Source organism: Arachis stenosperma, chromosome 5 (assembly GCF_014773155.1).
Source record: "Arachis stenosperma cultivar V10309 chromosome 5, arast.V10309.gnm1.PFL2, whole genome shotgun sequence".
NCBI classification, from domain to species: domain Eukaryota; kingdom Viridiplantae; phylum Streptophyta; class Magnoliopsida; order Fabales; family Fabaceae; genus Arachis; species Arachis stenosperma.
In genome coordinates, this window is record NC_080381.1 from 140,920,428 (window position 1) to 140,933,491 (window position 13,064).

A 13,064-nucleotide genomic window follows, 5' to 3' on the forward strand; every position below is an offset into this window, starting at 1 on the left:
CAGGTTATGCTTTCTCTAATTATGGGCTCATTTCATTGGCTAAATTTTCTGTCATTTGATCAAGAGAATCTCAATGACCTGATTCTTACTTCAAGTTTAAGAATAATTTATTTTTATATAATATCAAATATGAAATAAATTACAATCTTAAAATACTTAATTGCATTTATATAGATCAACTATTAAAAAATAAGACTAGTAAGTTAATATATTATTCACCATAGCTCTTTTTAATTCAAGTAGTACATACTCAGTACTAAATAAAAAAAATTTAACAAATATACTTTTTCAATCCTAAATTTTAGAACTAAATTGACTATAAATTCAACAAATATATTTCATGTTTGATATTATATAAAAATAAATTGTTAACTTAATAAAAAAATTAAATAACTAAAAACATACATTTAATAAAAATAAAAATTTTATATTTTAAAATATTAAAAAATACATTTTAAAAATAGACCAGCTGAATATATTTTTATTATTTTCAACCTTTAAAAATAAGGTATCTTTTAAAAAACATTAAATGTAAAAAATTAAAAATAAAATTTATTTTTAAAAAATAAAAATAAAAAATAAAATCTAAACCTGTTGTTTAGTTAAGAAATTAACAAAATTAATTAATGATGACAAACATTATTTTATTGGACAAAATAAAGAATGTTGATTATTTATGTTTAAATGTTGCAGGCTAAAATATATTGCTGCAGCAGCCCAATACAAAGCAAGCTGAATATATCTTAGTGGGCCACAAATTAATAAGAAGCCCAAAGATGATAAAAAGAATGCAAACGGGCTGAACTTGAATAGAACCAACCCAAGTCCAATTTGATTTTATTAAGCTAATCCCTCCATCTTGCTTCCAAAGCAACGTTCACTTTTTCCTGTTTCAATCAGAACTCAGAGAAAGAGAGAGAGAAAGCTTAGCCCTAAGTTGTTCACCAAAGAAGCAAGAAAGAGAAGGCTTAAGCAAAAAGGTTAAAGTCTAATCACCCATATCAAACTGTATTAAGAATTCAGAAGCTAAAAGGTGATTTCATTTTCTTATACATGCATCATATCTTCTTCTTTTCATCTTCAACGCTCTGCCTATCCATCCTGAGTTACATGGGAAAGATGATCTCTGCTCTTCACTGCTGTACATCTACGGTCACAAGTGTGTCTTGAGGACCAAGTTATTTTTCAATGGCCAATATCTGGGTTTACCATTGATGATATCTGTTTCTGCTGTTTTGTGGCTTTCGGTCAACAAGGAAAGGTCAGAACCAAAGTTCCTATTTTAAGGATTAACGAAAAAAAGTGAGATGGTGGGTTGGTGAGTCACAAAGCTTGAGAGTTGACCTAGGAGAGAGCAACTCAGCAACATGCAAGAAGATATAAAAAAAGTTGGTTCACCATTCATAAGCTAAGGAGAAATAATCAGTGTTCTTGAGGTGTATGTTTTGAGAAGAGCTCTCTGAAGAAATTCATCTACTTGGACAGTACTTCCTAGTCAAAGGAGCATCCTGCCAGAAAGAAGAACCGAATCAGAGGCTAGCAAATCTGGTTTATCACATAGCAAAGAGGCTGTTGAAGAGTCAATTTCCTTCATGTTTTACATATTGTAATTTACTTTTCAATGTTTATTTTTCTGTAATTTTTTTAGGTAAAAAGCTGAATGAAAGAGTCATTGAAAGAGCCTAAGAGTGGAAAAAGGCAGAGAGATACACATGAGTGAAAAGCTTAGAGTTATTTCAGATTTCTTTAGGTTAAGTCTGTGTCTTGTATCTTGTACATGTGAGGTACCCCTTTCTTAGTTGGGTGAGCACTAAAAGTGAATAGTTAGGTATTAGCATAACCAAGTCAAGTTAGGTTAGAACTTGAGAGTGAAAGGATTGTGTCAATCCTGTGGAATTGGTGTATGTAATACTTTAACTATAGTGAAAATTCCACCACTGTTGTGGTGGAGACTGGATGTAGGTTGTATTGCATAAGGCAACTGAACCAGGATACATGATGGTGTCAGCTTCTCTCTTCCCTACTCTGTTATGTTTTTTGATATTCATGAGACAAAAATAAATTGTCTCATAAATTTTCCGTAAATAGAATCAAAATTGAAAGTTTGTTTTAAAGGGTTATTTCAGTAACACAAAAGAATGTCATAGATTCAACCCCTTTCTCTAAGCCTTCTACAAACTTCACCTATTCTTAACAATCCGCTTCTCTCTTTTTGTGAAACATCCAAGCTTATTATTGTTTAAGTAGGAAGATTCAATATGATCATTCCTTATCCATCCTAATATTCTAATGGAAGTCATTTGGCTTGCAACAACAGAAAAATGGCCGCTGTTCTATTTTGTAGGTATCTCATTTTGCAGGTGTCAGTGGGACATATATAAAAAGATGATTTCAGCCTCCAATTCATAGGCATCACGACTGAAATGATGTGCAATTCTGTTGTATTTAAATAAATAATCATTTTATTTTATTTATTTATATAAAAAAAAATAGCAAAAACCACACCTTGGTCGTCAAGTGTCAGGGGGCTTTTTACTGATGAGATTTCTTTCCACTGATGAGATGTCAGACATGAGTGAAGCACTGAAACTGGTAAAAACTATGCTAAAGTTGAAGATTCAGGTTGAAAAAATGTTCAACTGAAAGAAAAAAACACATATACACACAAACTACGAGACCTCTACAGCAGTTTTTAGCCATTTTGCATATCAACATAAACCCCAATAGGAGTGTAGCGGTTTATGAACGTTTGCAATTCACACACAAACTGCGATATCCTACCGCAAATTATGTGCAGTTTGACTTTGAACGTAATCCGCGAGACCTCTGTAGCGATTACGTCTATTTGTAAACCGTAGGTCCCTGTCGCAGTTTACAAAAAAATATATTTTAATATCTATTTTGTAAAATATATATTCTGATAAATTGAAAGCCAAATTATTTATTTTGATAAATTACCCTATTAATTAAGTTTATTATTGAATTGCTACACCATTATTACATGCGTGTATTTGAATAAAGATTTTCTTAATTTATACCAATCAAGAAGATTGATAATGACCTCACAATTAACCTAGATACATTATTCTCGTTGAAATTACTTTATTTTAAAATTGATAATAATAGAAAGGCAAAAGACAAAATTAATTTAAATTTATTTTATTTAACATTCATTAATTTTAGTGATAATTAATAAATATTAAATAAAATAAATTTAAACTATTTAGACTAATTTACTATTGTTTTCTAAATATTATTGATTTAAAATAAAAAAGAAAATATATTTATTAGATGTCCACCAGCCAATGCTTATCAACTTATTATACCCTTAAGACAAAAGAAAAGTCTTTATCTATGTTAGAAACATTTAGTATGTATTAAAAAAGTATCTAAATTAATTATTTTCTTTTAAATATTAAAAATAAAAATAAGTAAATAGAGATATTTTTAAAATTAATAATAGCTTGCAAATGTTTATTGGGACAACAAATCAAAGGTCATCATCAGCATTCTGCAACAAGAAAGCATCCCTAAACATCTACTACTAAGTATATATATTAGGAAAATTCTAGCCAAAGTAAGCATAGCATGCTGAACATATGTGTTTAAAGAAGAGAATGACATGTGGGAGTTTTAAATTTTTTTTATAAGAGCATTACTACAAATTCTGTTTTGTTCTATTCCCTTTCTTACAAAGCTAATTTTAATGTTAGTAACTCTTTTTTTTTTTTGGACTGGTCTTGACTCTTGAGTAACTCTTGAATAATAATTATTTTTGGTATTGGCATGAGAATTATTTTAAATGACTAATAGAGATTAAATAACAATGGTTGATAATTTATTGACTCCTTTTTTAAGTTTGAAAATATCTTTTTTTTTATTAAAAAATAGTAATGTTTATTGATTTTAATAGTTTTTATTTATTTTAATTATGGTGAAAAAGTATAAAAGTTTTCATTTATTTTAAGCTTTTAGAAAATGGTAATTAATGTGTGTATGCAAATATTTCTATTTATTTTGAGAGGATTTATTTGTCCGTTCATAATTTATTTTCTTTTAAATTTTATTGACTTTTATGAATAGTTATTAATTGGATGAATTCAATTTAAATTTAAAATTTTATTGACTGAAAAAATTTAATTTAAATTAAAAAAAACTAAACCAATATATTTTTACATTATATTACATATTTATTCAAATTTAAATTAATATAATAAAAATTAATATAATTTTATTACGATTTACATTGTATCGATTTATATAACTTATCTAAATTTTAAGTTTTAATAGTTTTATAATTAAAAATTATTAAATATTTATTATTTTCAACAAAATATATTAATTACCTTTTAAATAAACTAAAAATATACTACAAACACCTCTTTTTTTGTTTATTAGTTTGATCTCCTTTACAACGGGAACAAAATAGGTATATGGCAAAATAATAATAATAATAATAATAATAATAATAATAATAATAATAATAATAATAATAATAATAATAATAACATGTATCTTGTTTAGGGTAAAAAAATGTAATTTTGAGATAAATGCATGTATAATTTTTTTCATTATAAATGAGATAAATAATATTAAATAGATTAATAAATATTTTTTAAATTGTATATTTGATAAATAAAATATTTAATTAAGAGATATCATGATATAGTCCAAAACTTAATTAAGTATTACTAACAACCATACCTATATTTTTGTTTTTGGCAATCGTAAATATAATTGTCTATTTACTAATCACAGTGAATGAAAAGAAATTTTCAGTCTTTATTAGTCATTTACAAACAAATTTCCAGTCCAATACCAAAGACAGATATTGTCCAAGAGTTACCCAAAACATTAATTATTAATAATTAACTTTGTAATAAAGGAAATGGAATGAAACGGCGTTTATCCCATATTTTTATAAGGAAACTAAAACCCCAACGTGTCGCTCTCCTCTTTAAACACGCAGGTTCAGCATGCTATGCTTATTTTAACCGTCAGCACCATAGAACTTCCCTATATATTAAGTAGTGTTTTGTGTATATATCTGTTCATACCCTGGCCCAATGCAAAGGCCCAGGTCCAACTAAAAGGCCTAATATGAAGGATTAAGCCTAGCTAAGTACCGACCTCCACGTAAGTAGTCGGTATCAACCACGACTTGGTACAAAGAAGTCGGATGTGGGATTAGTTGGCAGATAAACACTCATTCAAATGAGTAACCGCCCCTAAAATCTCTCTAACCGCTTCGTAAAGCCATATCTTAACCTCCCCAAGATAATAGGGACGGTTAGCACCCCAAAGATACGGCACTACACCAACGGTGGTTATTGGCTCACCACTATAAGTACACTGACACGCCTCAGGTATCTTCAAGTCCAATACTCTCTAGACCTGCTTACGCTCTTGCTAACTTAAGCATCGGAGTGTCTTTGCAGGTACCACCCCCCATTCGCTCGCGAGCACAAGTCGGACGGAGCCTCCCGAGTTACAGATCCACCCGGAGTTCTCCTCCTTCATACACTTGGGCCGCCGAACGCCATCCGTTGTGTTAATCTCCGGTTACCTACCGTAACATTGGCGCTGTTGCCGGGGACCCGAGAGATCATCCATCGATGGCGGACAGATCCCACGAGGAAGGCCATGTGGAAACAGATTCTGAACAAGAGAATCTGGACATGGGCAATGAGAATGAAAACCTGGCCCAACACCAGGACGATAACAATCAACACAGAGAGGGCACCTCCGGAGTGAAAAATCCGAAGGTAAATTCCTCAGATGGGCGTGAATCAGAAAAAGGCGGACCACCCCATGTAGCTGAGTTAATGGGATTGGTCCATAGCCGCTTGGAACAATTGGAGCAAGAGCGGGAGAAACAGAGGGAAACCGAAAGGTACCTCAAAGAAGAGATGGAACGGCGAAAAGAGTTAGAAAGAAAACTCTTACAGCTAGAATCCTCCCTCAAAAACTCCCGCGATGAACAAGAAGACCAACTCCCGGGCGGAGAAGATCCGTTCAGTGAGGACATAATGAGGGCAAAGGTTCCGAGGAACTTCAAAAGCCCTGATATGGACCTCTACGATGGAACCACGGATCCGAAGCATCATCTAAGCAACTTCAAAAGTGGGATGTATCTAGTTGATGCTTCCGACGCTACGAGATGCAAGGCCTTCCCGACCACTTTATCGAAAGCAGCGATGAAGTGGTTCGATAGCCTTCCCCCGAGATCCATCACTAGCTTTGAAGACCTCTCAAGGAAGTTCTTGATGAGGTTCTCAATCCAAAAAGACAAAATAAAACATGCACCGAGCCTCCTGGGAATAAAACAGGAGGTCGGAGAGTCTCTGCGAGCCTATATGGAAAGGTTCAACAAAGCATGTTTAGAGATTCAAGACCTGCCCACAGAGGCAGTCATAATGGGGTTAGTCAATGGACTTAGAGAAGGTCCCTTCTCACAGTCTATATCTAAAAGACACCCCGTTTCACTAAGTGATGTACAAGAAAGGGCTGAAAAGTACATCAACATGGAAGAGAATGCAAAATTAAGAGACCTGAGTTGGCGACCTGGACCCACTTCCTCATCTAAGGAGAGGGAAAGGGAAGTCAAAAAGAAGGAAGAAATCGGTCTCGAGAGGCCCAGGAAATATCACTCTTATACTCCACTAAAAACTTCTATAGTGGATGTATACAGAGAGATTTGCCACACTGAAAGGCTGCCACCCCCAAGACCTATCAAAAATAAAAAAGGGGGAAGCCGTAGTGAGTATTGCGAGTACCATAAAATATATAGTCACTCCACCAACGACTGTTACGACCTCAAAAATGTGATAGAAAAGCTGGCTAGAGAAGGTCGGCTTGATAGATATCTCATGGAGAGGTCGGATACCCATGGGAAGAGAAAGCGAGATGATATGGACAGGAGAGATCCGCCACCACAGACCCCAGAGAGACATATCCATATGATCTCAGGAGGATTTGCGGGAGGCGGGATCACCAAATCTTCTCGCAAAAGACATCTCAAAAGAGTCTACCAAGTCGAGGAAGAGACACCCGACTCCCCCACTATCTCATTCACAAAAGAAGATGGGCAAGGGATAATACCCGGGCATGGTGATCCCGTGGTGATAACTATGATCCTAGCTAATGCCCATCTCCATAGAACCCTAGTAGACCAAGGAAGCTCGGCGGACATCCTTTTCAAGCCCACCTACGACAAGCTAGGGTTAGATGAAAAAGAGTTGACAGCCTACCCCGACACCCTATATGGGTTAGGGGACACGCCAATAAAATCACTGGGATTTTTACCCCTTCACACCACTTTCGGAAAAGGGGAAAAATCAAGGACTTTGAGTATAGACTTCATAGTCATCGATGAAGGGTCAGCCTACAATGCCTTAATTGGCAGAACTACCCTTAATCGCCTGGGAGCAGTGGTATCGACTCCTCACCTTTGCATGAAATTCCCGACTCCAGGAGGAATAGCAACGGTGAGGGGAGATCAGAAATTGGCAAGAAAGTGCTATAACGAAAGCCTAAATCTGAGAGGAAGGGGCAAAGAAGTTCACACCATAGAGCTAGGCGGCACAAGGACCAGAGAAGAATTGCGACCCCAACCGGGAGGAAAAACCGAGGAGATACAAGTCAGTGAGGAGGAAGGAAAAAACACTTACATAGGAGCCAACCTAGGGGAAACCCTAAAACAAAGGTTGGGAGAGCTCCTAAGAGCTAATTCCGACCTCTTCGCATGGAAGGCTTCCGACATGCCCGGGATTGATCCCAAGCTCATGTCCCACAAGCTCTCGGTTTTCCCAGGGTCCCGGCCTGTACAGCAAAGAAGACGCAAGCTCGGCCCCGAACGAGCCTCAGTAGTAGAAGAACAAGTACAGGCGCTTTTGGAAGCCGGCTTTATTAGAGAGGTCAAATACCCAACGTGGCTAGCCAATGTAGTGCTAGTCAAGAAACAGAATGGTAAATGGAGAATGTGCGTCGACTATACCGACTTGAATAAGGCATGTCCTAAGGACCCTTATCCTCTACCGAGTATTGATACCCTGGTGGACTCCAGCTCGGGGTACCAATACCTATCATTCATGGATGCCTACTCGGGATATAACCAAATCTCGATGCATGAACCCGACCAGGAGAAAACATCGTTCATCACACCAAAAGCCAACTATTGCTACGTGGTCATGCCATTCGGACTAAAGAATGCAGGAGCCACGTATCAAAGGCTGATGAACAAAGTGTTTTCCCCCCAGATTTTTGGCAGGATCGGCACTGAAATCCCTTCCACTATTTTCTTTATTAAGGAAGGGATGCCAATTTGAATGGACTCCGGAATGCGAGGAGGCGTTCCAAGAGTTCAAAAGATTCTTAAGTCAACCTCCTATCTTAACACGACCAGTACTGGGAAAAGACCTTGTCCTATACCTATCCGTGGCAAACAGGGCTGTCTCATCAGCTCTGATCAGAGAAGACAAGGTCGGGCAACACCCGGTTTACTTTACCAGTAAGGTCCTACAAGGCCCTGAACTAAGGTACCACAAACTAGAGAAGTTCGCCTACTCCTTAGTAATAGCCTCACGAAGGTTACGACCTTACTTTCAGGCTCACACAATAAGAGTCCGTACGAACCAACCCATGAAGCAAATCCTCCAAAAGACGGATGTTGCAGGGAGAATGGTTCAATGGGCAATCGAGCTCTCCGAGTTTGATTTGATATATGAAACTCGGACAGCAATTAAAGCCCAATGTCTCGCCGACTTCGTTGCAGAATATGCAGGTGAACAAGAGAAAAAGACGACTACATGGGAACTCTATGTAGACGAATCCTCCAACAAAACAGGGAGCGGCGCAGGCATAATACTGGTAGATGAAAAAGGAACCCAAATAGAGGTCTCCTTAAAATTTGAATTTTCGGCTTCAAACAATCAGGCAGAATATGAAGCCTTGATAGCCGGATTAAAGTTGGCAGAAGAAGTCGGTGCTACAAAGGTGATGATATACAGTGACTCGCAAGTGGTGACCTCCCAAATAAGTGGAGAATATCAGGCAAAGGACCCAAATATGAAAAGGTACTTGGAGAAAACCTTGGAGCACCTTGGGCACTTTGCGGAAACCGAAGTTAAGCATATAACTCGGGATCTAAATAGCAGAGCTGACGCCCTATCCAAGTTAGCAAGCACCAAACCCGGAGGGAACAACAGAAGCCTGATCCAAGAAACCCTCCAAGAGCCCTCGGTATCAAAAACAGAGGATGAACAAGAGGTACTTGAGGTAGCCGGCCTAAACCTCGGATGGATGAATCCCTTAGTCGAATACTTGAAATTCGACATCCTCCCTAAGGAGGAAAAGGAAGCCAAAAGAATCCGAAGGGAAGCACAGCATTACACCTTGGTAAGAAATGTCCTCTACCGAAGAGGAATATCAACACCGTTGTTAAAATGCGTACCGACCTCAAGAACCGCCGAGGTGTTGGAGGAAGTACATAGCGGGATCTGCGGGAACCATCTCGGAGCAAGGTCATTAGCCAGAAAAATAATACGAGCTGGATTCTACTGGCCGACCTTGCAAAAAGATGCCACAGACTTTGTGAAAAAGTGCCAACCATGTCAGATGCATGCGAATTTCCACGTAGCTCCACCAGAAGAGCTCATCAGTATTACTTCTCCCTGGCCCTTTGCAAAATGGGGAATGGATTTGTTAGGTCCTTTTCCCCAAGCACCAGGACAAGTAAAATACTTGATTGTGGGAATAGATTACTCCACAAAGTGGATAGAAGCAGAACCATTAGCTACTATCACCGCTCAAAGAAGTCGCAGGTTCCTCTACAAAAACATCATCACAAGGTATGGAATACCTTATTCCATCACCACAGATAATGGAACCCAATTTACCGACGCCACCTTCAGAAATCTGGTAGCCAGTCTAAAAATCAAGCACCAGTTCACCTCGGTGGAGCACCCACAAGCCAATGGGCAAGCCGAGGCAGCTAACAAGGTCATACTGGCAGGATTGAAGAAAAGACTACAGGAAGCAAAGGGAGCTTGGGCTGAAGAGCTCCCTCAAGTATTATGGGCTTATAGGACAACTCCTCAATCCGCCACGGGAGAAACACCTTTCCGACTAGTCTATGGCGTGGAAGCCATGATTCCAATAGAAATCAATGAGCAAAGCCCAAGGGTAATTCTCCATGACGAGGTCGGAAATATACAGGGACACAAAGAGGAGCTTGACTTGCTCCCCGAAGTCCGAGAAAATGCACAGATAAGAGAAGCTGCATTGAAGCAAAGAATGACTACAAGGTACAACAAAAAAGTCATTCGAAGAACATTCGCTACAGATGACTTGATCCTAATCAGAAATGACATTGGAGTCAACAGATCGGGAGAAGGAAAGCTCGCCGCAAATTGGAAGGGACTATACAAAATCAAAGAAGTATTAGGGAAAGGTTATTATAAAGTAACCGACCTAAGCGGAACCGAGCTACCGAGGTCGTGGCATGCTTGTAATATGAAAAGGTACTACAGTTAGAAGCGAACTCTACTCCCTGATGTACTCTTTTCCCAACTTCATGATTTTTTCCCAAAAGGGTTTTTTCTGGAGAAGGGTTTTTAACGAGGCATCATAGTAGAGGCTAAGGGAAAATAGGCTATCAAGACCCTTAGTAGCAAGAAGGTACCTTCCTAATTAATAAAGATCTTTTTCATTTGCAATATCTCTTATAGTATCCTCCTTTATTTTTTCTAAGTCTTTCTACGAAACGCGCCGACTTAAGCTCGACAAAACGTGAAAATCCCATGAACCGACCTAGATGGTCGTCAGGATAAAACGACGAGGTACAAGTCGGCGTAAAGAGGTTATATGAGTTGATCGTAAGAACTCAGGAACCATCCGACTCTTAAGTCGAAATGGAAATCCGAGTAAAACAAACTCGAAAGAGCTCCGAGTAAAAGAGAACCGAGCTCCGAGTAAAAGAAAAACGCATCGCAAAAATAACCTAAGTCATGAAAACTCATCAAAAAGCAAAAGTTGAGTATAAAGGATACCAAAAAGAAATGGGAAAACCTAGAATCGAAGGTTGCGTAAAAAGCCCTCAAACTAAAGGGCTCGAAAAAGCAAGATAAGAAAAAGGTCTTCAGAAAAGAACCAGAAAGGATTCTTCGAAATATCAAAAACAGAAAAGCATGCACACACACAAGGTAACTTAAACCCTTATCCAAAAAAAGGGCATTTACTTGGTTTTAAAAACCCTTACCCAAAAAGGGCACAGATCAGAATATTTTGTTTACGGCCTTAAAAGGCCAAAAAGAAATTGTTCACAACCACCAACAGATAAATAAAGTTTAAAAAAGGGGGGACCCACAGGCCGGGCCCCCATATAGCCATAAAAAATGAGAGTCATTTCTTCAAAGGAGTAGAGGAATCACCACCGCTAGGCTCAGGAGGGGCGCCACCAGGACCGGTCGGAGGAACGGAGGAAGAGGTCGGAGCATCTTTAGAATGAGGAGGAGACTCAATAATCCTCTGCCCCCGAGTCTTCAAATCTGACTCGGAAACGACCTCGGGAGCAGGAGGATACACGATGGCACCATCGATGACGACTTTATCAGGATGTAAAGGAGAAAGGTCCAAGTCGGGAGCTATAACTCTGACTTGTTCCAGGAAAATTCTCCAAGACTCCTCGGCGCCATCGGCAATTGAGTCCTCCAACTCGGCGTATGCGTTCCGAGAATTCAGCAAGTCCTTCCTCACGGCCACAATATCTTGAAATAAGCTGTGGTAGCTATCTTGCGCCGTTTTCCTCAGATTCGCCTCCAAAGTACACTGGGCCCGCAGCTTACCCTCCTCCTCCTTCAGGTGATCCCTCTCTTTCCTCAACTTATCTCTCTCCTCCTTCAACTCCTTCTCATGTTTTTCATAAATAAGAAGCCTCCCCTCCAACTCCTCAACCCTCGAGGATGCCCCCAAAGAGCTGAGGGGAGCCTTCTCGAAAATGTCCAAAAGTTTGCCACAAACACCCGCTACCCTGAAACTCTCCTCAGCCATGGTGGTGAGGTGGTTTCGAACAGAAACATCATCCATACTGATAAAAGGATAGATGTTCTTTCGGACGAATGCCATAGCATCCGCCTTAACCCCACCATCAAAAGAAGAAGAGCCAGACTCCGAAGTCTTGCGCTTCTTCTTCTCTGGCTCGGAGAGAATTTGGGCAGAAGGGGGTGGTCGAGACAAACTTGAGGAGGAAATGACAATGGGTTGAGAGGGAGTGCCAGTATTCTTAGGAGGAGGAGGAGGAGGAGGAGGAGAGGTGATCGCCCTGGCACCACCAGACCTAGTTCGGGACTTCGCCTTGGCCTCCTGGACCCTTTGGTAGGCCTCCTGAGCGTTCCTTTTTGCCATATCTACAAAAGAAAACAAAAATTACAAGTCGGTAGAATGCAAGTCGGCAGAAACAACTCGGAAATAAAGAATGCATGCACTACCTAGCTGAGATTGAACAAAAGTCGGTGTACCCTGGAGAATTTTCCTGGTATCCAAGTATGGGGCCCTCCCCCACGCTTCTTGAAAAAACCCCACAATAGCCGCCTCCACCTCGTCCAGGTCATCTGGACCATACTTTTCGCAAGAGGAAGGCGGCGACCAATAAAGGGGGAAGCGGGGAGAGGAATGCTCATCCAGGAAAAAGGGGTGGTGACCCTCTACAGCTTGAAGTTTGAAAAAGAAGTTTTTGAAGTCGTGAAAAGATTCGTCAAAAAGGGTGAAAATCCTCCGACCTTGTATGGCTCGGAAGGATACCCATTGCTGTTTGTTGTTTAGCCCACTAAAGGGCTTAGTCATATGGAAGAGAAAGAAGAAAATCCTTAGAGAGGTCGGAAAGTCCAGAGCATGGCTTATAAACTGATAGATCTTCAAAAAACCCCAAGAATTGGGGTGAAGTTGAGTAGGGGCAACTCTACAGTGATGCAAAACAGATATCTCGAAATCTGAGAAAGGGAGAAAAACACCCAAACGGGTGATCATACACTCATACATAAAGAAAAAATGAGGGGCCGCCTCATTTT

General features: G+C 39.0%; 1 protein-coding gene across 1 annotated transcript; it reads right to left on the bottom strand.

Annotated features, from left to right (window-relative positions):
* Window positions 1-11,400: 11,400 nt before the first annotated feature.
* On the bottom strand, window positions 11,401-12,402 carry LOC130981586 (increased rDNA silencing protein 4-like). The gene is made up of 2 exons (XM_057905167.1): window positions 12,237-12,402; window positions 11,401-11,603 (listed from the first exon to the last, which is right to left on the bottom strand). The coding sequence occupies exons 1-2, from the start codon at window positions 12,400-12,402 to the stop codon at window positions 11,401-11,403; spliced, it is 369 nt and encodes a 122-aa protein (XP_057761150.1).
* Between the last annotated feature and the right edge of the window lie 662 nt (window positions 12,403-13,064).

What these genes read in the sequence shown, in the direction of transcription:
- LOC130981586 (XM_057905167.1), bottom strand. Translation starts at nt 12,402, where the DNA reads ATGGCAAAAAGGAACGCTCAGGAGGCCTACCAAAGGGTCCAGGAGGCC. An exon ending in CATTGTCATTTCCTCCTCAA is followed by an intron (nt 11,604 to 12,236) that starts GTTTGTCTCGAC and finishes ATCCTGATAAAG; the next exon opens with TCGTCATCGATGGTGCCATC.